Source organism: Zeugodacus cucurbitae, chromosome X, assembly GCF_028554725.1.
Source record: "Zeugodacus cucurbitae isolate PBARC_wt_2022May chromosome X, idZeuCucr1.2, whole genome shotgun sequence".
Classification (NCBI taxonomy): domain Eukaryota; kingdom Metazoa; phylum Arthropoda; class Insecta; order Diptera; family Tephritidae; genus Zeugodacus; species Zeugodacus cucurbitae.
In genome coordinates, this window is record NC_071672.1 from 31,987,075 (window position 1) to 32,009,584 (window position 22,510).

The 22,510-nt window shown below is 34.1% G+C and overlaps 1 protein-coding gene and 1 long non-coding RNA gene across 16 annotated transcripts in view; one reads left to right on the forward strand and one right to left on the reverse strand.

Moving 5' to 3' along the window:
• Nucleotides 1-20,591, forward strand: part of LOC105219324 (calcium/calmodulin-dependent protein kinase type II alpha chain) — a 54,966-nt gene extending 34,375 nt beyond the window's left edge. For 6 of the 15 annotated variants that reach the window (XM_054235561.1, XM_029044964.2, XM_029044966.2 and 3 more), the window contains one exon: nucleotides 842-6,147. In XM_054235561.1, the coding sequence (XP_054091536.1) occupies nucleotides 842-900 (59 nt within the window). In that variant the 3' untranslated portion in view covers nucleotides 901-6,147. Of the gene's footprint in view, nucleotides 1-841; nucleotides 6,166-13,957; nucleotides 14,037-17,321; nucleotides 17,417-17,558; nucleotides 19,178-19,671 lie in introns of those variants that run through there. The other 9 variants (XM_054235563.1, XM_054235565.1, XM_054235567.1 and 6 more) reach the window with 5 other exon arrangements.
• Nucleotides 5,140-10,654, reverse strand: LOC114804895 (uncharacterized). Its single transcript, XR_008472172.1, has 3 exons — nucleotides 6,498-10,654; nucleotides 5,515-6,441; nucleotides 5,140-5,445 (listed from the first exon to the last, which is right to left on the reverse strand). It is a non-coding gene; the product is annotated as an uncharacterized LOC114804895 (long non-coding RNA).
• Nucleotides 20,592-22,510: the final 1,919 nt, after the last annotated feature.

Consider the following 22,510-nt stretch of genomic DNA (forward strand, 5'->3'; position numbering starts at 1 on the left):
AACGACAGTACTAGTTCTAGCTCAATTTTTAGGCACTACTTTCAACTGTCCCCTTTATCACGGAGATGTCATTGGCGGTGGCAACTATGGTCCAAAGCATTACTTTGCAGCTCGGCTTGCACCAGTACCATAGTGCTCAGTTGTGAGGTAGTTTAATTTGATTGGTTCATTATATAATCTAGCAATTTAAATGTCTCTTCGAACTTTAATTAACCTTTTTGTATGGCGTTTACTCATTTTATATGAGTTAATTAATATTTTTTACAATATACTGAATTTTGGAATTTTTTTCCGTTACGACGCTCTTTTGGAATTGAATTTTGAAGATGGTTTAGAAAAGCTGTTTTTAACGATGGGCGTTCATCGATAATTTATATTAGGCTTGATACATTAAACTGTCTTTCGCTGCATTCTAAAGCAACCAGTTCTAAACTACATGCGAAATGATTGGCTTGGGACTGTATTTTTTTTAACCGTCTCCTTATTTTTCTGCAGCGTATGTATTTAAACACATTCAGGCATACATATTTTATTTCAAAAAAAAATAATAATTCAATAGCATTTACTTTTGATTAATATCATAATATTTTAATATTGACACTTGTCAATGAGGCCACATACTTGTAGTTTCACATAAAATGAATGAAAATTGAATGCTTCCAGTATATTTTAACACTATTTGAAAAAAAAATATTGTTAGTGGAGGGGCGTATATTGTAAAAAAAAATTGTATTACCTGAATTACCCTGGGATCTCAAGTGTTTCAAACTAACGATTTCTCTAAAGTCTGCTATTTTACATGACCAAAATTAAAATAAAACTTTCTTACTTTTGCTTACAGAACGTATATTACGCGTTTGTTGTTGTTGTTGCGTCTGCCACAAAAGTACTAAAATGTAGTTACCACATCAAAAGACGCAATACGCATGTACATACAAGTACTTAGCAATTGTCCAGCACACAGTGTTCATTACAAAAACTATTCAAAATGTTGTTAAAGCATTTGTAGGATGAACGAAGAAATTTCAATTATGTAATATTATTTTTTTGAATAAATTTGTATAATTCTTTGTTGCATTGGGAAACGATTTTTTTATTGCCTTTACAGTTATTAGAAGAGTATACTTTGGATATACAGGAGTTTGAGTTTAAGGGGTTAATCTGGTTAGGAGTCCTAAAAAATGAGGTTTTTCAAACTTTTTTCCTGAGAAAACTTCTAAATTTATTATTCTATGAATTTCTACATATTATCGTAACTTTAAAGAGTATTGAGTAATTATTTATTTGTAAAAATAACAGTATTTTACGGTGACCACTATATCTCTGAAGTGGATCATCTGATATGAAAAAATCAAACGGGGTTTGTTAAAGTAATGTGTACTCTTGTAATTAAGCGCAGGAATATGCAAAACATTTGTTTGACAAAATAGCGCTTTTGAACAAAAAAATCGATTTTTTGTCATAATTTTGATCTTAAATTGTGTATAAAAAAAAAAACAATTTTTAACGTTGTAAAACTTTAAGATTAATCGGTTCAGCCATTTCCGAGAAATCTTGTTCACCGACTTTCAAAACACATATTAAGTAAAAAAACCAGGCGCCACACCGCCCTAATACTTTCAAATTCTCCGACGCGTCGTTACGGTTATGCGTTTAATAAATAACCTTCGGATTAACTTGAAATTTTCATACATACTTGAATACATGTATATTACGAAAATAAAATCAAAATATGATTTTTTTAAATACTAACTAGATTTAACACCTCAATAGAATACACCTGGTTAGGTGTTTTGTATAGAATAATAGCTTTGGTAGCAGATAAGATTGATTCAAAATATTGGAAATTAAGCGTAAAGAAACTTTCGTTTTTATAAGCTTTCGAGTGTTGAATTGCTCTTGTAGGGCGTATAAAGGTGGAGGTTATGACATTTCATTGTGGTATCCACATACTAGTTTGTATTGAATTCTACTGTATAAATTCTTGTCTTTCATAAGTATTTTGTTTTTAAGTTTTCCTCATAAAAACGTTGGGTCACAATATTTCAAAGCTACATTAGCAATTATAAACACTCCTCGTCAATAAGTTAGACGCACCCGTACTTACAATAGTATTCAGTTTAAAACTTTTAGTTTGGTTTCAATTAAGTAAAAGTTAATATGCAAAAGCCTTGATTGTGCAATGATATTTCAGAGATAATATTCAAAAAATTAAAAAGTTTAATTTCTGAGATATACGAACTTAAAGTAACTACTTTTTTAAGCTTATTTATAACTTTTATTTTTAGTGAGTGTAAATAATAGACTTATGAGGATAAAGTGAAAACTATTTTCAGTAAAGTGTACTGCTTCCTTTGTTTGCTAAAACTGCATATGTCCGTTCCGTTTATGAATGATAGAGGGAGTCTATGCATTTTAGCAAAAAGTTGCTCCCAGCACGGGTAATTGCTGCAATTAATTTTTATACTCTCGCAACCTGTTGCACAGAGTATTATAGTTTTGTTCACATAACGGTTGTTTGTGTCACCAAGAAATAAAAGAGTTAGATATGGGGTTATATATATATAAATGATCAGGATGACGAGTGGAGTTGAAATCCGGATGTCTGTCCGTCCGTCTGTCCGTCCGTGCAAGCTGTAACTTGAGTTAAAATTGAGATATCATAATGGAACTTGGAACACATATTCCTTGGGACCGTTAGAGGTTCGAAAATGAGCAAAATCGGTCCACTGCCACGCCCACAAAATGGCGAAAACCAAAAACACATTAAGTGTCATAACTAAGCCATAAATAAAGATATAATAGTAAAATTTGGAATAAAGGATCGCACTAGGAAGGGTCATATTTGGATGTAATTTTTTTGGGTAAGAGGGCGTGGCCCCGCCCGGTTATTTGTATATATCTCGCAAACCAATGATGCTATATAAACCAAACTTCCTGCAGTCGATTATCTTACGTACCCCACCACACACCATGAAAATAGTTAAAATCGGATAATAACCACGCCCACCTTCCATACAAAGGTTAGGTTGAAAATTACTAAAAGTGGGTTAACTCACTAACGAAAAACGTCAGAAACACTAAATTTCACATAAGAAATGGCAGTTGGAAGCTGCACTCAGATTTTTTTACAAAATGGAAAATGGGCGTGGCGTCGCCCACTTATGGGTCAAAAACCATATCTCAGGAACTACTCGACACATTTCAATGAAACTTGGTTTGTAATAGTTTCCTTACATCCCAATGATATGTTGTGAAAATAGGCCAAATCACTTCACAACCACGCCTACTTCCTATATACCAGAACTTTGAAGACGATCTGAATCGTTTACTTTACAATATATAAAGTAATCTTCACTAGTATATCGGTGCAGAACTTTGCACAAATACTACGTTTACATTGTGGCAGTCCCATTCTAAAAATCGCCAAAATCGGACCATAGGTTTTCAAGGCCCCATATATCGAACATGAGGACCTCGGTGCTTCTAACCTAATATTAGGGTTTCCAACTTTCAATGGACTTTATACAATATATGTGACGAATATGTGGGTCAAATTGTGTATTATATAATATTAAATAAATAAATTGCGAGAGTATAAAATGTTCGGTTACACCCGAACTTAGCCCTTCATTACTTGTTTTCTTTATCTTCCTATTGCTTTCCTTCTTCATAAATGTCCCATGTAAGACAGCCCCAAACGTTTTCAATTACGTAAAAATCCGTATAATATGGTGACCAAATCATAACATTAACGATTTGACTCAAAATAAATGACTTAACTAATAGAGCGATATGAATCGAAGCATTATCTTTTTCAAAAATCAATGACATAGGTACGAAGAGATCTTTTAATATTATAATAGACAAATTGACATGTTTTTTCGAAACGCTCAATTCAATAAAAATATCAATGAATTGTTCCATAAAAGAATGTGATGGGATCCGGTATCATTATCCACTTGCTATAGCGGCTTAAACACACTTCTGCTCTTTGCGTATGGTATTCAGTGGTGGATTTTTTTATAATTTTTAGACGCTTAAGATATTTTGCATTTCTCATTTTAAGCGGTACACTTGAAAAATTTGCATTTACTCCGGTTACGAACATGCTTTGAACTTTAATATGAAAATGGTTTTGGTCACCTAAAAACATATCTGGTAGTAAATAGAATGGGTTCTTATAGAGAAAAAATGGTACATTAACCTATGAGAAGCGGTGTATAACGTATATTGTATGCCGTAATAGGGTTATTTGAGTCAGAGTTGAAAGAAACTCCTGCAGCTATTATAGTTTAGACTAGTTAGTATGTAGATAAACAGCGTAAACATTTGTGGATTTCAGGGAGTATAAACATGCAGTAGTTGCACATGTAAACTAAAAACCTATACAATAAAAACAATACAGCACAATTTTAAGCTTCAATACGCCTTTTTCCTACTTAATATTTGTAAAAAATTTTAATTTCCCTTTTTCCCTATGTATGTGAATTATTTGTATATAGTTTTCTCACCCACTAAAATATGTATTTTCATTTTATAACTAAATCATATGATATGTATTTGGAAATGAATTTAAGCATGCTCGACAGAATTGTAAAGGTAAATCCCAATGCATTTTAATTTAAAAAGTAATATAGACATTTCCAATATTAATAACATTTTACAAGCAAGGATGATAATGATCCGTGAAAAATTTAACAATTTGCTGTGGTATATCTCCTTTCACTGAATCGCTGAAGTGATAAGCTTGACGCACTGTATAATCGTATGACTATTTGAAGCATATGCACTTCTTCTAACAACAGCGCGCCATTCGTTATTTGGCGCCAATTGGAGTTACAAAGAGCAGTCAAATCCTTCTCCAGCTGGTCTCTCCAACGGAGTTTCAACCATTGGCTACTGCATAAAACATTTTCAAAACTAGAGCGTTTTCGTCCATTCGGACAACGTGGCCTAGCCATTCTTTTTATTTGCTGGACAATGTTAATGTCGTCGTTTCACATCGTTCCATTATCTGCGGTATTCGCCGTTGTTCAAAGGACCATAAATCTTGCGCATAAGCTTTCTCTCGAAAGCTCCTAGTGCCGTCTCAGCGCTCGTTGACATCATCCACGCTTCTGCAACTTTACTTTTCAATTGCCTACTCAGTCCAAAGAAGCACCTGCTGGCGGATGCGATTCTGCGTTTGTTTTCTAGGCTGGCCTTGTTGTTGGTGTTGTTGATGCTGGTCCCAAGGTAGACCCAATTAACTACAATTTCAATATTATGACTGTCAACAGTGACGTGGTAGCCAAGACGCGAATGCGCCGACTGTTTGTTTAATGACAATAGGTAATTCATTTTGTCCTCGTTCACCACCAGACCCATAAGCTTCGCTTCCTTATCCTGCTGAAACCTCGTTTGGTAGCGAACGGCTCGGTGTCGTTCTTGTGCACTAGCTGGCTAAAATTAAGTAAGCGATGGATTGACCTATCAAACATAAGTTGAAACAACAAATATAACAAAACCTACCTAATTTCATAACGTTATATTCTGGCTATCTCTGCCTCTCTGTTAGATGTTTCCAACGGCAACCGTAAATAGTAGAGTTAAATGTCACATTATCCGCTCATAACTAAATAGCTTTCTGCTAGCAGTAAAAGTTATTATAATTTTAGTGGTTTCTTTACACAGCTTGTTTCGTTGTTGATTGAGGTTAAATATGAGTATGTATGTATGTACATACATCAGTACATATAGACAATTCATATTCAGCTCCACAGCAATCTCACACATACCAGTGTACAAACACGCAAAAAAAAAATATTGTTGTTAAACAAATTAGTAATAAAAAAAATCAAAACATTAACAAAAAAAAAACAATTAAATAAGAAAAAAGCAAAAACGTAATACGAAAACAACAAAATTGAATGAGCAGTTTAGGATGAACATGTTTTTAACTAACTTTTCTCTCTTATTTTTTGTTTTTTTGCAAATTAAACCTGAACGAATATTATGAAATAAAAAAAATAATTCAACAACATGTTTCACTGATTGCAATAATTGAAAATAAACTAATTGGTCAATTGATTGATTAATTGATTGAACGACTGATATTAGAAATAAGGATTGTCTGTCCAGCGAAAACTTGTCAACAAATTTCAACTAATTCTCAATGCACAGGTACGTAAAACTTGCTTTATTTCTGCATGCTTGTAAAAGAGGCACTAATTAACCATTTAATTGGATATAAATATATATGTATGTTCAATAACTGAGCACTGCGTTTTAGAAAGTTTTACTAACGTTGTACCTTAGACAGACATCAGTGGCCGTACAGTAAAAACTTAAGCAACTATGTAACACACATATAGTATATAACAGCTTTGCAACAGCATCCATTTAAACAAAATAAAGTTATAAACAAAAGGCAGGAAATCGTACACGGCTTAGTTATAACTGCAAGAAAACTTAAATATTAATATTATTCTTCGTTATTTTAATTATTTTTTTACTTTTTTCAAATTTAAGTTTTTATTTTCGCTTTATTTTGCATTAAATCTTTCATTAAATGTGAGTAGACATATGATTGTGATAGAAGCGCTTAAAGCTTTCGGTGTGTTTAGCGCGTGCCATTGTAGTACATTCCACAACATCACTGCATTTCAATGGCTTCTAGCAGCGTATTGTAGTTGTATTGTCGTTTGTAAAATTTCGCACATCGGTTATACACATATGGTTACTGTGGCATACATGTCTGTCTATAGTATTATGCGGTGTAAGATTTCTACAGATCAAAATGTTCTGTCGATTCAAATGCCGAACACATAGACGACGACAAGCGACGAGCGACATCTGTCAAATATTAAAATACACGCGTTCTTATGGGCACAGCTTTTTAGACAACAGCACGACTTCACGACAAAATGGTTGAAGCTTTTGGTGTCGCCAAACTAGAAATGTTTCTAATTTCGCCGACGACAATGGCCGCTGTAGAGCTGCCACTAATATGTGAAATGTAAAATTATTCAAAGTTCTAACAAGTATGACGTTATTTTGCCAGCAAAAGCGAAAAATAGCTTTGATATATCAGTTATAATAACAATTGATTATTTAAAACAGTATTGTCCAATGCAATAGTATGTAGCTTTCACTTGTGTGCGTAAATCGTTGCTGCAAACTGTGTTGGCAGAAAAGTACACTGAATAAATAATGAGTAATTTTTTTTACAATGTTGATGAAAATGTTTTAAGTTCAATTTGTACAAATGTTGATCAGTGCGTTTTCCATTACTTTGACCACATTTATCTCAGAATTATACTCCTTAATTCGAATGAGGTCAGCTATACATATGTTGATCCGAAAGATTGTTTCTATACTTATTTTGGACCAATTTAAGTGTTGAAAATGAAACTTCACAGCTATATGTGGATCTAAACATGGAATATAATTTAAAAATTTATGTTATAATATTTTGTTTCATCTATTTTTTTCCAATTCAATTTTTAACATTTTTATAAATTACGCAAGGGGGTATTTTCTGGCAGTGTAAAAAATTAAACTTGCGCATACGTGCTAGCTCAGAATTCTGAAACGCAAGTGATATAATTAGCTTCGCCATACGCTGCTGCCGAACCAAGCTATTCGTATATTATACGAGCAGTTTACTGGTTCTTTCGTTTTTTCTGAAGCTGGCAGAAGAGTATACGTATACTCGTGTTTGACGTCGCAGTAGCTAGCCTATGCCCCGGTCATAGGAAAAATGCATTTTGGCCGACACTGATTTAAAACAAATAAATCGACCTATTTTTGCATTTTTTTGCACAAATAATTTCGCTTTAATCTAAATATGTAAATTTTACTGAAGTGAAAGATTTTAGTACGACAACAATGAAATTGCTGCCGTCTTGAAAATGTTCAAGACGCTGGCTTCAAAACGACATTTATGATCAGCCGTCGCTACGTCGTGTCGTCGTCTTTATGTTCAGCACTTGAGTCGCTTATATTTTAATATGCTGTTGTGTCACTTGCTTGACAAAATTCAAAAATTTATAACGACCGAAAAGTATCTGTCGACAAATGAGCGATTGAAAATCATTCATAGTTGATGGTTGAGCGTTTAATCGACACTTACAATAATAGTCGATTATTGCTCACTAATCGATTATCTACTGGCAGTCGACACTCGCAATAGGCGTGTTAATAACAGCTTATGAATCAGTAGAAGATTACGCCGCCCTGGTATGCTTACAAGTATGTACATATGTACGAGGTGTGTTAAAAAAATAACGATTGTTTTGCGTTTTTGAAAAAACCTGTCTACATTAATGTTGTCGCCTTTAAAATAGTCCCCAGCGCTTCTTCCAATCATCGAAACAATTTTTAAACTCGAATTTTGGCATAGCCTTTGGCGCTTTCAGCAAATTCTCATATGCTTGTAAAACTACGGTTCTTTAAGCTTCTCTTTATCTGGAGGCTTGCGCATCGTTGTGGCAGTATTGTTTTTGGTCGAACATTCACAAACAAGTAACGAACGAAAATCGCCAAGCTCATAAAAAACGTCGAACTTTAGACTTACAAACTGCTACAGACTTAGTACGCATGGGCATGTATAATAGCAGTGACAGACGAGCAAAATTAATCCACCTTAAGTAATGCTAATGCGACTTGAAATTTTATGGTGATAGACGACAGATTTGTGCGTTTAGTCAGCTGCTTGAAAAATCTGTTTATTCATTAAAAAAATGCACAAATCTATCAGCACTTTTTCGCTGGTTGTCGTTGTTGTTGAAACTGTTTGCTGTTTATTTTCTGCCATCTGAAAACAATAAAATTACTTATTGTTAATATATTTACACATAAGTTAATTAGAAAACTAGAAATTTAAACCTGTTGTACACGTTTTTATATCTTCTTCTTTTTATCAAAAAATCGCCATTCACAATAGCAAATGGGGCGTGTGCTCATTTATATGAAACTAATTTGCACTAAAATGGATCTAATGCGCAATTTATTGCAAATCAAGCCCGCTAATGCAAATTAGCGTTGCCATCGGTTAAGGCTATAACAACAAATAATAAAAAAATGATAATTTCAATTTTAAAATACCCGTTATTTTTTGAACACACCACGTAGTAGTTAGTTATAATTTATATTTCTGCAACATAACATTTTGTGCGCCTCGTTCTTGTATTTGTTTAGGTACCTAATAGGTCTGGGTACTATAATATATGATATTATGTATTTTTTGTATTATATTTTATATGATTTTTTTATGTTAAGAGTTATCGTAATGGTGCATTTTTAATTACCAGTCACAAATCGCTACAAATCCCACATATTTTGGTAGCGTTCATGACGCATTTTTGACATGCAACATGCGTCTTTCCACGTCTTTTGGTATTAATTCATATGACGTAGACTTTCGGCTAAGGTTTTCTTTATTTAGAAATATAATTCCCCGCAAAAACACCCCCTTGACCGCAGCATGCGTGGTACTACATTGTCCGGCAATAATCTCTCCGAAATTTGGTTTTCTAGAATAATTATATTTGTTTCATGTCGGGGACATTAGAAAATAAATGTTTCCTCTTTCGTTCTTTCACAAAATGAGCATATTCCTGTCTCACCACGACCATATTTGTAAAGATATTCCTTAAAGTACCCATGACCACTTAAGCATCGCGTCAGTTAAAAATCAACGTCACCATGTTGTCTACTAAACCAGATTTCTGGTCAAACCGTGCGTCCATAGTGTTTGCCACTTATTAATAATCTGCCGTCTGTCTTTTACTTGCTCTGTTTAGTCTCCCTTGTAACGTTATACCCGACAATGTTCCGTGTAATGACTTCCGTTTTTTCTGCTATTAAAACTGTTTCTGCTTTTTGTCCGCGGTTGAAACTTTACTCAATGGTCGAGCGTTTCTTTCGAAATCCTTATTGATTGTTGCATGGACTCTACTTCTTTAAGTTGCTTTCCTATCCGATCACACATTATTCTTTCGAAGATTATACCAATTTTCCATCTTTTTCGAAATTAATCATCCACAAAAATGCATTAAAAACTCTTGGGAAGAATTTGATTTCACGTTTCCTAACAATTTTGGCATGCTATCTAAACCAGGTAATTTCCGTCTTTTGAAGCAATCCAATCAGACAAGCAATTTTCGACTTCTCCGTAGTGCTGCTCGATGTTAAAAAAGGTAATCGGAAGGGGCCAAGTCTGTCGTATACGGCGGGTGTAGTAGCAGCTGCCAGCCGGGTTCTTTGATAGTATTCGTTCGCTCAAGGATCAAATATATCATTTGTGGTCTGTGGCCTTTCCTTACTTGTTACATTTTTCTTTGATAAAAACGTACATATGTATACTTAGTTGCACCATGTTTGCCGCACAATTTCACTTGCGTGTATTTGCAATTTATGGCCTAGAAAGACGGCAAAGTTAACCCCGATTAACTGCGCTTTTAATCAGTTCCAAATTTGTAGGTGACAGACGGCAGCAAAGCGAGATATAAACTCCCATAAACAGCTGATTGGCAAAAATATTTTCTGTTTGGTAAAATAAAATTGAATAGACGGCAAATATTGCGGTTGTTAGCCGCACAATTAGTAAAACATCACTATATTATTATTACCACTTCCACTTTAGAAAAATTGAGCTATTTCATTGCATGCGTATGTTTTTTTTACATTTAATTTAGAACAGCTGTCTATATTGCTTATTTTCGTTCACAATAGGTTAAATGCGGCCATGTTTAACAATATTGCCAACGAAAATGTCACCAAGTCCCACCAACTGCCACTAACTCTCTAAAACTTTGAGGATTGAATGGGAGTTAGCAAACGGAGTTAACTGAGATAACTATTAGGGTTACCCCTTCAGCAATATATTTTTACAATTTAAAAATTAGTTTTATTATAACTAATATTTTGCACGATGTATTATGTGATCTTTATTTTGTATATTTTTTGTAAATTTTTTGGTCGTTTTTGGGAGAATAATAATTTGGGAAATAAGCGTTTTAACGATGTAGTAGGAGCATATTTGTTTCTAACATAAAACAATACTTCGTATTATACATATACAGTACTTTTCGTTTAATTGAACCTATGGTTAATTGGTTTCCCCGTTTTATTGAACGGTGTTATCGGGCAAAAAATATAGCATATGAAAGCACATGTAAATTTTCTCGGATAATTGGACTCGGTTTATATTCGAAAAATAGTTGTAATAAAGATGTGTGAATTTTTCAACAGAATCAAGCGACTTTTCAAGAAATCGTCTCCACTGACTTCAAAATTCGAATTTAGAGATAAATCCGTTTAAAGTTTTACATTCTTGAAATTTTAATCATATCGATTTCATCCTTTTGGATAATATTACATAATAATATTGATAATATTGTACTATTTAATAAGACAAAGAACTTTCAAATTTTGATTCCCACGTAATCGCTTAACTCACCAAATGGTCCAAATACTCGTAAGCGTGATTCCTGTAATTGAACAAACTGTTCGTTTAAACGTGATTCTTTCAATTGAACATATTGTTCAATTAAGCAAGTATCTGTTAATGGATTTCCCGGTTAATTTTTGATGGGCCCGAAGGCTGTTTCCTAAAAACATACACTTAGACTATAAGGGACAGTCCTTTGTGAATTTAACCCCTCACTGAAATGTAAGAATCGACAAAGCGCATAGAACCTTCCACAAATCTATAGAGGTTTCTTATTTCTATATCCTCTAATACACGAGGATGCCCAAAAAAGTGAGATCCAAGGAACTGTTGTCTAGATCTCGCAAAGGCGGGGCATTCCAAAGGTAAATGTTGAGAAGATTCTACCTCATCCTCTCGCAAACAGCTACTGTACCTTGCATCCGATAAAATTTTTAGTTTGGCCACGATAATCCTGATGGCACATGGCAACTTCTTGCGATTTATTTTGGGCTGGAAAGATCTAGCGACTTCGTCCTAAATGTTGCGCAATTTCTGTTTGGCATAACCAAGCATGGCATGATATAAAACGATAAAATTTTTCACTGATCGCTCATTTTAAATTTTATTTCTCCAATGCCTGATTCGAAGCGGGATTGTCCGCATAGACTTTATACTTTACATATCCCTACAGGAAAGAGTCTAACGGTGTGAAATTACAAACCACACCAAACATTTGCTGTTTCTGGATGAGGTGACAGCTGTTCAGGTTGCTTTTCATCTCAAATGCGGCAATTTTGTTTGTTATGTAACCAATAGGGCCAGAAATGAGCCTTATCGAACACAATTTGGCTCGAAAACAGCTACTGTACCTTGCATCCGATAAAATTTTTAGTTTGGCCACGATAATCCTGATGGCACATGGCAACTTCTTGCGATTTATTTTGGGCTGGAAAGATCTAGCGACTTCGTCCTAAATGTTGCGCAATTTCTGTTTGGCATAACCAAGCATGGCATGATATAAAACGATAAAATTTTTCACTGATCGCTCATTTTAAATTTTATTTCTCCAATGCCTGATTCGAAGCGGGATTGTCCGCATAGACTTTATACTTTACATATCCCTACAGGAAAGAGTCTAACGGTGTGAAATTACAAACCACACCAAACATTTGCTGTTTCTGGATGAGGTGACAGCTGTTCAGGTTGCTTTTCATCTCAAATGCGGCAATTTTGTTTGTTATGTAACCAATAGGGCCAGAAATGAGCCTTATCGAACACAATTTGGCTCGAAAAGGTGGGATCTTTTTGGAACTTTTTAAGAGCCCATAAAGCGAAGCGATGCCGCGGGAGCGGCTACAATTCTTGCACAAGCTGTGTTTTCTACCCTTTCAATTTAAGATCTCGACATAAAATGCGCCAAGTCGTTTCATAAGTCAGTCCAAGTTGCTGCGAACGGCGCCGAATCTACTCTCTACGATCTTTGTGTACAATGTAATGTAATGTTTGCGATTCCACAAAAGTGATCGTAACATGTCCTGTTGCGCCGTTAAAAACATTTTTAAATTAGAAAGAGAGCCGAGACAAATGAGTTCAGATAATCGGATAATCGGGACTTTACTGTCTACATATATTTGGGCATATGTCCGAATTTCTCTATATTTCAACAGAATACTCATTTTGTTCAATTATTAATGCTATCTACACTAGTATTTGTAAACATTGTGTCTATTTAGTTCTTATGGCTTAGCATATCATAGCTTATTTAATGCGTATACATTGAAATACAGTGGAACTTTCATAACTCGAACTCATGAATGGGCAATAGAAGTCAAATTCGAGGCAGAATTTTAAAAGATTTTATATATCGTATGGTGGCGAACAAACAATATGATATTACACTTATTGATTGCAAAATCATGCATCAAAGGCATGGGATACCGACGGCAAGAACCAAAAAATAGCAAACTGCAACAAACAAAATTACAAAATGAAGGTTTTAACATATGTACATAAAACTTTTTGAGAAGTAAATAAATAAAGCTGGGTATAAATCTATATTTTACAGCTTTTTGAAAAATTGTATGTTTTAATGGAAATCCTATAACTCGAAGTCTGTCCAACTCGAAATATTTTGGTGGATTGTGGTGATTCGAGTTAGAGAAGTTCCACTGCAATTCAAAGTTGGTATAAAAAGTAATATTTAAATAGAGTTCTCTTTTGTCCAATTAACTTTTTAGTTCAAATATCAACGTATTTAGTATGTACTATATGTGTTGGTTTTTGGGTAAAAATTAAAGAAAATAACCATAACATGAAAGACGACAAAATGCAATAACTACATCTTAAAATAAATGTATGTATTACAAATAGCAATATATACTATGTAGTTATCATTATGTACATTTATAAGAATTATGTATTATAAGCAGTGAGAAAATATTTTGAATTAAAAAGTTTGCTTATATAATTTTTCTCCATTCTCTGTATTTCTGGGTATCCGAATACTATATTATCGAAAATTTCCATACCGAATCAAAGCAGCAAGACGTCAGGAGATAATTAAAATAACTGAACAACTGATCGAGGCCATAAATAGCGGTGACTTCGATGGATACACGTAAGTTGAATGCCATTTATTCCATGTATGTATGGGTTAATTATATATTGCTATAAAAACCGCTTATACTATGTAAGAAATCGTTGTCATGGGTTTCGTACGGCAAAAATGTTCTATTTGCATTGTGAGACCACCGGAATCGCCTCACATTACAATGTGCTCACTGCACCACTCAGTGGTCTTGATTAAATTAATTAATTCAAAAAGTTTTTTGAGATATCGTCGAGGAAACCGCGACCGTTAGTTGCCATTTTTTCAATATAAAGCTTTGCATACGCATAGAAGTTGGGTACAGTTCTTCTTCTTCTTCTATTTCTTGACAGCTTATGTAGTAATCATTGTATGGAATCCCCAATCTGCAGACAAAACCACAAATCAAACAGTATCCCGTTAAAGCTCCATGCATATATCGTACCTTTAAATTATAACAAACGACATGGGAGGGACATATACCATTCAGACCACGTTTGTCTGCTAGTTGAGCAAGTCAGGGATTGTTAATGCTGAGGCTGAACTAAATCTATGACTTAGTTGTCGTTTAAGTGTTCACAAGTGGCCAAAGGCATGCAAAAGAGGTAATTTTTTTATTGGGTTCTAATTGTAACGTCGTGGCAAGTTCATCTACTTTACAGTTACCTGGTATATCGCTGTGTCCTGGGACTCATTGCAGATTTATCGTCCTTTCCCAACTTCGACGAAACCCTTAGATAGTGATTTTAAAGCCGCTTGGCGATCTGTGTATATAAATATGCTTCTTGTTGTAAGTACATACCATAGAACTGCAACTGCAATCACTATTTTCTTGATTTACTCATACGCGAACATTTTCATTTAACTCAACTCACTGAAAAAAAAAAACAGAGTGATGAGTAAAAATCAACTAATTTTGCCGTACACATCATTACGGGGATTTTGAGTCCTCGGTTCAAAATTTATCACTCAATTCAACTCACTGAACAAAAGTCAGCGTTCAATAAAATGAGCATGTGTTGACGAAAGCATCATTCGGTTCAATTTGAGTTGATCGATTATGAGTAAACGATTAGCGACAAGACGACACGATGTGAGCGTTAAGACTGCATGTACCGTAACAATTTCTATGCAGTTTGTTGTTGTAGCTTGTTTTTGTTGTTATTCTTTTTAGCCAAAATCTTCCTTTTGAGGCACATTACATCTGTGCAGAAAAAGTGCCGCTTGCTGCGCGCATGAGTAAAATCATACGAGTTGATTTTTGCGAGTTGAGTGTTGTTCTTGTTCAAAACAATGATTGTTGAACCGAATGAGCAAGCGCCCGAAATCATTATATTGAACACCAGCCGAACAAACTCGAAGTGAAACAAAAAATCGCACACCCCCGAGTGAATTTAAAATCAACAACGAAAATGTGAGCGCATGCAAGTTTGATCGGTTGATCTGAACAGTGTGATTATTCGGCTGTTGAGCGCGTACGAATGTTTTTCATTCAGCCGATGCCGTTCTGTGGTACATACCAGAGAGCAGCTTCGGGTATGTTCGAGTGTGTTCAATCACACTAGCTTAAATTCGGTACGAGTGTGTCGTAACACTCTTCAAACACGTGTTCGATCGAGTTTAGAACCCGAAGCGAAAATAACGCAAACGAACAATCAAGACGGTCCTATCTTCGAGTGCAAGCAGCAAACTCGGATTTTATGTATATTATATTTTCGGGTGTGTCGTGCACGTGTTGATTGTGATCGACACACTCGAGTGGCACTCGAAAACCAAAAAATAATAGATAAACATACGTACACACATATGTATCTATGTTGGCGTCGGGATGACGCGTTCTGTCTTAGCTTTTTTGGTTGAATAATTTGAATATTCGACGTACATAGTACATATTATAAAAGAATAATTCAATTTAAGAATAGAATTCACTCAAAACTTATTTTATTTATTAATTCATAAATCATAAATAAAAAACATTTCATTGCACTTAAATATTTTAATTTTTTTTAAATCACAAATTTCAGGTGTAGACCAGATAAGGTGTTTGTGCCATTGGAAATGTTCTCACAACCCGTTTTTTCTATCGTTGTCATTATGAATTATAAAAAGTAAACAAAACAAACAAAACCAATAATCGTTGACAATCACTACGCAATAATAGCATGACTGCCAATTACATACATACATATTCTGAAATTTTCTGCACACTCGTGTGTGACTCGATCACATTCAATACGATCGGGTTAGAGTGGTAGCTCGTTCACAAACGAGTGTCAACTCGGCACTCTGTTAAAACAAGCATATATGCTTGTATTTCGAGTGTCGCGAAAGGCTCGTTCGTTTTGAACATGTCTCCAAGCGATCAATACGTGTATTCATACCGAAAAGTTTGATCAAACAAAATCAGAGTGGACATTCGAGTGTGCACGAAAATGATATATCCGTTGCAGCTCTCTGGTACATACCTACTTTGTTAGAACAAAAATGTCGTATTTAATTGTAGTAACATCCGCTTGAAAGACACTACAGTGTTCTGGTAGACAGAAGAAGATTATGGTATCGAGCTTTGCTGAAATGACACCTCACCTCACTATTTTATCCAGTTTGGATCCGTCCGTATAGTTGCTTATCTCTGTGTCTTTATCCACCTCGCCCTATCCCACTACTCTCTGGACGTGAAAGAAATATTGAGATTTAATTCTACTGGTTTATGAAAATCATTTAAACCGCATTGCCTACATGTTATAGGTGGTTTTTGATGAAATGAACCAACTTTGGTAGTTCATATTCCAATGGCATCTTGTGCCACTCTTCGTGTATGGCAGACTTCAGTGCTGTTCGTTTTGCTACTTTTTTTTGGCAGACCCACAAATTTTCCTTGGGTTTAAGGTCAGGGATCTGCGCTGGGGTAACAATGACCCTGCCACAGTTATAAAGCAGCCAAGTCCGTACCTGAAGCTCTTTATGTTTTGGAACATTGTCTTGATAAAATTTGAGTATTGGCTTCTGATTGTTGAAAAACTAAAATTTCTTGCATTTGTCTTAAAATTTGTATCCAAAATTTGGAGGTATTGTGCTGAATTCATTAGTTTTGTACCACTTTCCAAGATTACAAGATTAGGTGGTCTGCTAGTTAGCAATTTTTTTCTTTTTCGACCACCTTAAATGTTAATCTTTTGGCGGGCATTTTGAAACGATTTTCAACTGCGTTATTTTCAAATATTATTACAATTTAAAAAATGACTTCCATACTTAATACATATTTATATATATATTTGCACGTCTAACAGTATACTTTTATTTTACGCTTTCCAGCAAAATTTGTGATCCTCATTTAACTGCATTTGAGCCTGAAGCTCTGGGCAACCTTGTTGAGGGAATTGATTTCCATAAGTTTTATTTTGAGAACGGTAATTATAAAACTAAAATTTCTGAAAAATATTTTACATTTTATATTTTTTTATAATTCATACTTTACTTATATAATAACTATACGCTAGGATCAGCCGAATATTTTATACTATTACAATTTATTTATTGAATGCTATTAAGGTAAAACACATATCCGGCAGAAAATTCATTAGACAACCAGCACCTGTGCTGTAACGATGTCTTTCTGGCCCACGATGGACCGAAAACGGTCCTGTCAGTTGATGTCGCCGCAATCATTGGTGTGCTTACTGGTCACTGTTCAATTGGCACAGGTGAGATTAGGTATCAAGGCAAACGCTAATTGCCAAAGCTGCTAGGAGAAAGACTAAGCGGAATCAGTCAAGCACTTCCTCCTACAATGTCCAGCATTCACCAGACTTAGGTTAAAACACCACGGCAGGCACAGCTTCCGCGTACCAAACGGCATCAGCCGACTTAAGAACTTAATAACAGCCGCTGTCGTCTAAATAAGGCTCCCTGCAGTTGAAGAGATCTTCCCCTTTACCTAACCTTATAACAAAATCTTTATATATAGTATATGAGAGCTGGGGTAATTCCTGAACCGATTCCTCATTTCATTAATTTTCGATTTCATCATATCTCCGATTATTAGGTCTCATCCACTTTTGCACTGTATGGTTTTAGTAGTTTGTGAAATGTATACATTAAATTCGTTAAAGCGCCACGCCAACCTTTCACATGAATATAATATGACCATTCAATTTTAGTTTTTAGATTTTAATATGATGTAAACTTCAGGTAATACACTGGGTTCAAATACAGTAAGTTACAACCAAGTTTAAAGCTGACCTTTTCGCTTTTCTTTAAAGGCAAAAACGAGCTTTGAGGCCAACATTCGAAAATAGTCGGTATAGTAAAAATAAATCTATAATATTTCCAAAAGATGGCTTTAGTAATTTGTCTAAGTGCAATCAGTAGTTTTGATGACAAAGCACAATTGTCACCGAATTTCCATCTGCGAAACGCAGCTGAATCGATACATTTCTTATGCGGTTGGGTGTTCTTGATGAAAAGTGGTTATGTAACAAAAAACGGCCGTAGTAAAATCGTGGTGAGTCGGCGCAAACGTTGGGCGAGCAAGGTTTGACGGTCAGGATGGTTTTGTAGTGACCGTCTGAAGGAAACAATGGGCCAGTAAGTAAAGAATTGTGTTCCATCAGGACAACGCCAGGCCACACATGTCGATAGTGACTCGATTAAAGCTTTGAGAGCGTATTTGGGAGGTTCTTTTGCAACCACCTTATAATCCAGACAGTGATTGTATCCATAATGTCAGCTGGGTTCGGGCACCACTGTTTGTTAATAAGGCATCACTCGACCTTTTATTTTCTGATTTATAGTATCTTTTATATTGTCATCATATTTAAATTATTTTCACTTATCATCGTATAATATATAACTGATTGACTGAAAGTCATGAAACTGCAACAACGATACAACTAAACAACAGATAAATAAAATATTTAGAAAACAGTTTTTAATTCCCATTATATATATATTTTAATTTTTTAATTTTAATTTTAATTTTCTTTATAATTTATTGTTGAGAATATTTGTTTTTATTAGTTTCTGCCTAATAAACTTTTTCTTGTTTTAACTGCAGTACTGGGCAAGAATTGTAAAGCCATAAATACTACTATTCTGAATCCTCATGTCCACTTGCTGGGAGAAGATGCAGCATGCATTGCCTACGTACGTCTAACTCAATACATAGACAAGTAAGTATATCGTCGTTAATAATTAAATTATAACATATTAAGCAACGCTTGAAGCTAAGAAAAACACAAATCGACAATCGCTTTTTATCAATGGCATCACTCCTGTTTTAATGGAGTAGACAACGCTTACGCGGTTATAGCTGAGTTAACAACAGCACACTATTCGTTCTTCCTTCTCGCTTTTGACGATACTAAGTGCATCCACCTAGTCTTTCCACCAACGTGTACCGCATCGAACACTTTCAAAGCTGGAGTGTTTTTGTCCATTCCTAGCCCTAGCATGACCCAGTCAGCCTACACATTTCGGCCTCTTTCTTCTTACTCCTTATCATAACCTTGGTTTCTGATGGTTTAGTATGTCGGGCGGTACTAAATAAATAGTTAAAAAAATAATAATTTTGGAAAAAGAGCTTTTTGCTAAAAACAAAAAAATATTGAACTGCATATATGTACAAACAAGTGTTATATTACTAACATTTCTCCCCCCATATCAGGCAAGGACATGCACATACGCACCAGTCAGAAGAGACACGCGTATGGCATAAGCGTGATAATAAGTGGCAGAATGTACATTTTCATCGTAGCGCGTCCGGCAAAATTAGCGGTGCAACAACTTTCGATTTTATTCAGCAGAAGTAGAATGATGAATGCATAACGACGCCGGTAAGCACACCACAACAACTTGTTGCGACGCATATAAAATGGTATTAAATGTTGCTTGCTCGCAAAAATAGTACCAACAACAAACTACAATGTTAGCAAACAAATATAAAAACAACAGCAAACAAATTTAATAGTACGAGCAATAATAGGAGACAAATAATATTGTATTCATGTAGCAGTGTTTGTGCACTGTTGTATGATAAGGTGATGTTGAGTTTGGCATTGGTGTGCATACCAAATTTTTATTCAAAAAATCCGGTAACAAAAAGATTAAAGTCAAAGGTTCTTGTAGTAATGAAATGCATTCATAATTAAAACATATTATTGTTGTGCAACAGAAATGGCTGCGTTGGTGGTTATACTTTACTTATAATAAATATATACACAGATGCCATATTCAAGTGCCGCAAAGTGTAGGCAAAATGTGAGGAGGAAGAGGAGAGTATTCAAAATATATTCAAAATTAAGAAATATGCGAAATACAGGTACTACGTGAGGATGTTAACTGTCTTCATGTTAGAAAATTTGCACTTGAAATAAGCCTGAGAAGAATTTGAATTATTATAAATAGTTATGAAAAAACTAATCAAAAAATTTAAACAACTAATGAAAAGTAGTAATAATTTTATTGCAAATAAAGAATGTGCATATAATACACACGTTGTGCGCAAATTATTGTAATCCTTATTAAACTGTTGTTATTTAAGTGAAATGTGAAAATAAAACGATGAGTTTAATTATGTAGCTAATATATTAATAACTCTGTTATTTCTGATGTTAGGTTACGTTTGTACTTTTTGTTTGTCTACTACATGAAATGCCGTCAGAGTTTAACATACAAATAAAAAAAATAAAATTGAAAAATTTGAAATATACATTGTTACTGTGTGTGTGAAAACAATATAAACAGGACATAAAGAGAGTGAACCAGCAAATAATTAGCAGTTTTGAAAGCTCAATCCTTAAACAGCACAACTTACACAAGTTAAACTTTAAGTTATTAAATTAATGAAAGATTATAGTTGTACAGTCACACGAAATTCGTAGCCATACTAGGAAATCAGATTAATGTACAATACGACTTCATATTTAATGCTGTATGCTCTAAATAATTAAAACAAAAATACAAAAAATGTGGCATATAAATTATAAAACAAATTTGCTAAAAAAGTACGAAAATATTTGTTATTTGTACGTATAAAGAGTGTGTGAGTTGCGTAGTTTAACAATGTGTTGTAAGTTTAATTTATCTTATTATTATTTTTTTGGTATTCATTTAGTGAAAATTTAAAAACCGTTCATTTTTTTTAATTAAAAAATGTAAATCTTTCGAAAGCCAAATGTTAAATATTAAAATTTTAAGTTTCAAGCTGAACATACCACATTAACGGGTTACAACTAGTTATGAGCCCTAAAAGATTTTTCAAGCATTTTCCTATGTAAATTACTAAATTTATTATGCTAAGAATTTGCACACAAATTACGGTAATTTTGAAGAGTGCTGTATAATTTTTTTTATTTCTAAACATAACAGTTTATGGCACTCCAAACACCCATATCAAAAAAGTTTTTAAAAGTAGTTTTGTCGTGACAATTATAGCTCTGAAATGGTTCAACTGAAATGAATAAATCAAACGGATTAAAGTAGTATATAATCTTGTAACTAAGCGCAGGAATACGTAAAACAATTATTTTTAACAAAAGGGCGGCTTTCCAAAAAATAAAAACGATTTTGCCATAATTTCGTGTATAAAAAAAATGTATCGGTATGTAATAAAAAAAAAAACTCGTTTAAGTGCGAGAAACTATAGTTCGAAAGCCTGTGCAAAACTTTGAAACTAATCGGTTTAGCAATTTCCGAGAAATTTTGTTCACCGACTTTCAAAACACAGTTTTGGGAAAAATAATGCGCCGCACCGGCTTACTAGCTGTAATTACCTAAAGTGGTATAACCGCTGCACACTGTGTTCTGTGTTGGTGTGCAAGCCAAACAATTTAAAACTATTTAAAAAACGCTCTTTAGTTACTAGTTCCTGATAAAATCTCATAACTAACACATAGTGTGCATATTCATTATTTTTTATTGTGGTGCCAGGAAGCACATGTTACTTGTACTCCGTAATACATTTAGCGGTTCCATTAATGGGCTACTTGTACTTTTTGTGTACTCCATTCCTATGTTATTATTAGCACAAAAAAAAGAAAACAAAATTGTAATAGCAGTGATAAGAAATACGAATGCGAGTTGAAATTTTTTGGTGCCAGACGACAGATTTGTGCAAGTAGACAGCTGCTTGAGAAATCTGTTTATGCATTAAAAAAAGTGCACAAATCTATCAGCACATTTACGTCGCCGTTTGTCGTTGTTGTTGTTGAAACTGTGCGCTGTTTATTTTCTGCCATCTAAAAATATTAATATTTGTTGTTGTTAATAATATTGCACATAATTTAATTAGGAAAATAGAAATTTGAAATATTTTAAATTTCAACGGTACACTTTTGCTACATTACTGACCTGAGATGTGCCCTTAACTCAAATTTAAAACAAAGCCTAAACAATGTAGTGACAAATATTTGTATGTATACGAATTTGGTTGACTGTAGCTAGTTACAGTAAAATTAAAAGTTTTAAAATATTTTTTTAATTATTAATTGTTTTTTTCTTTTTTA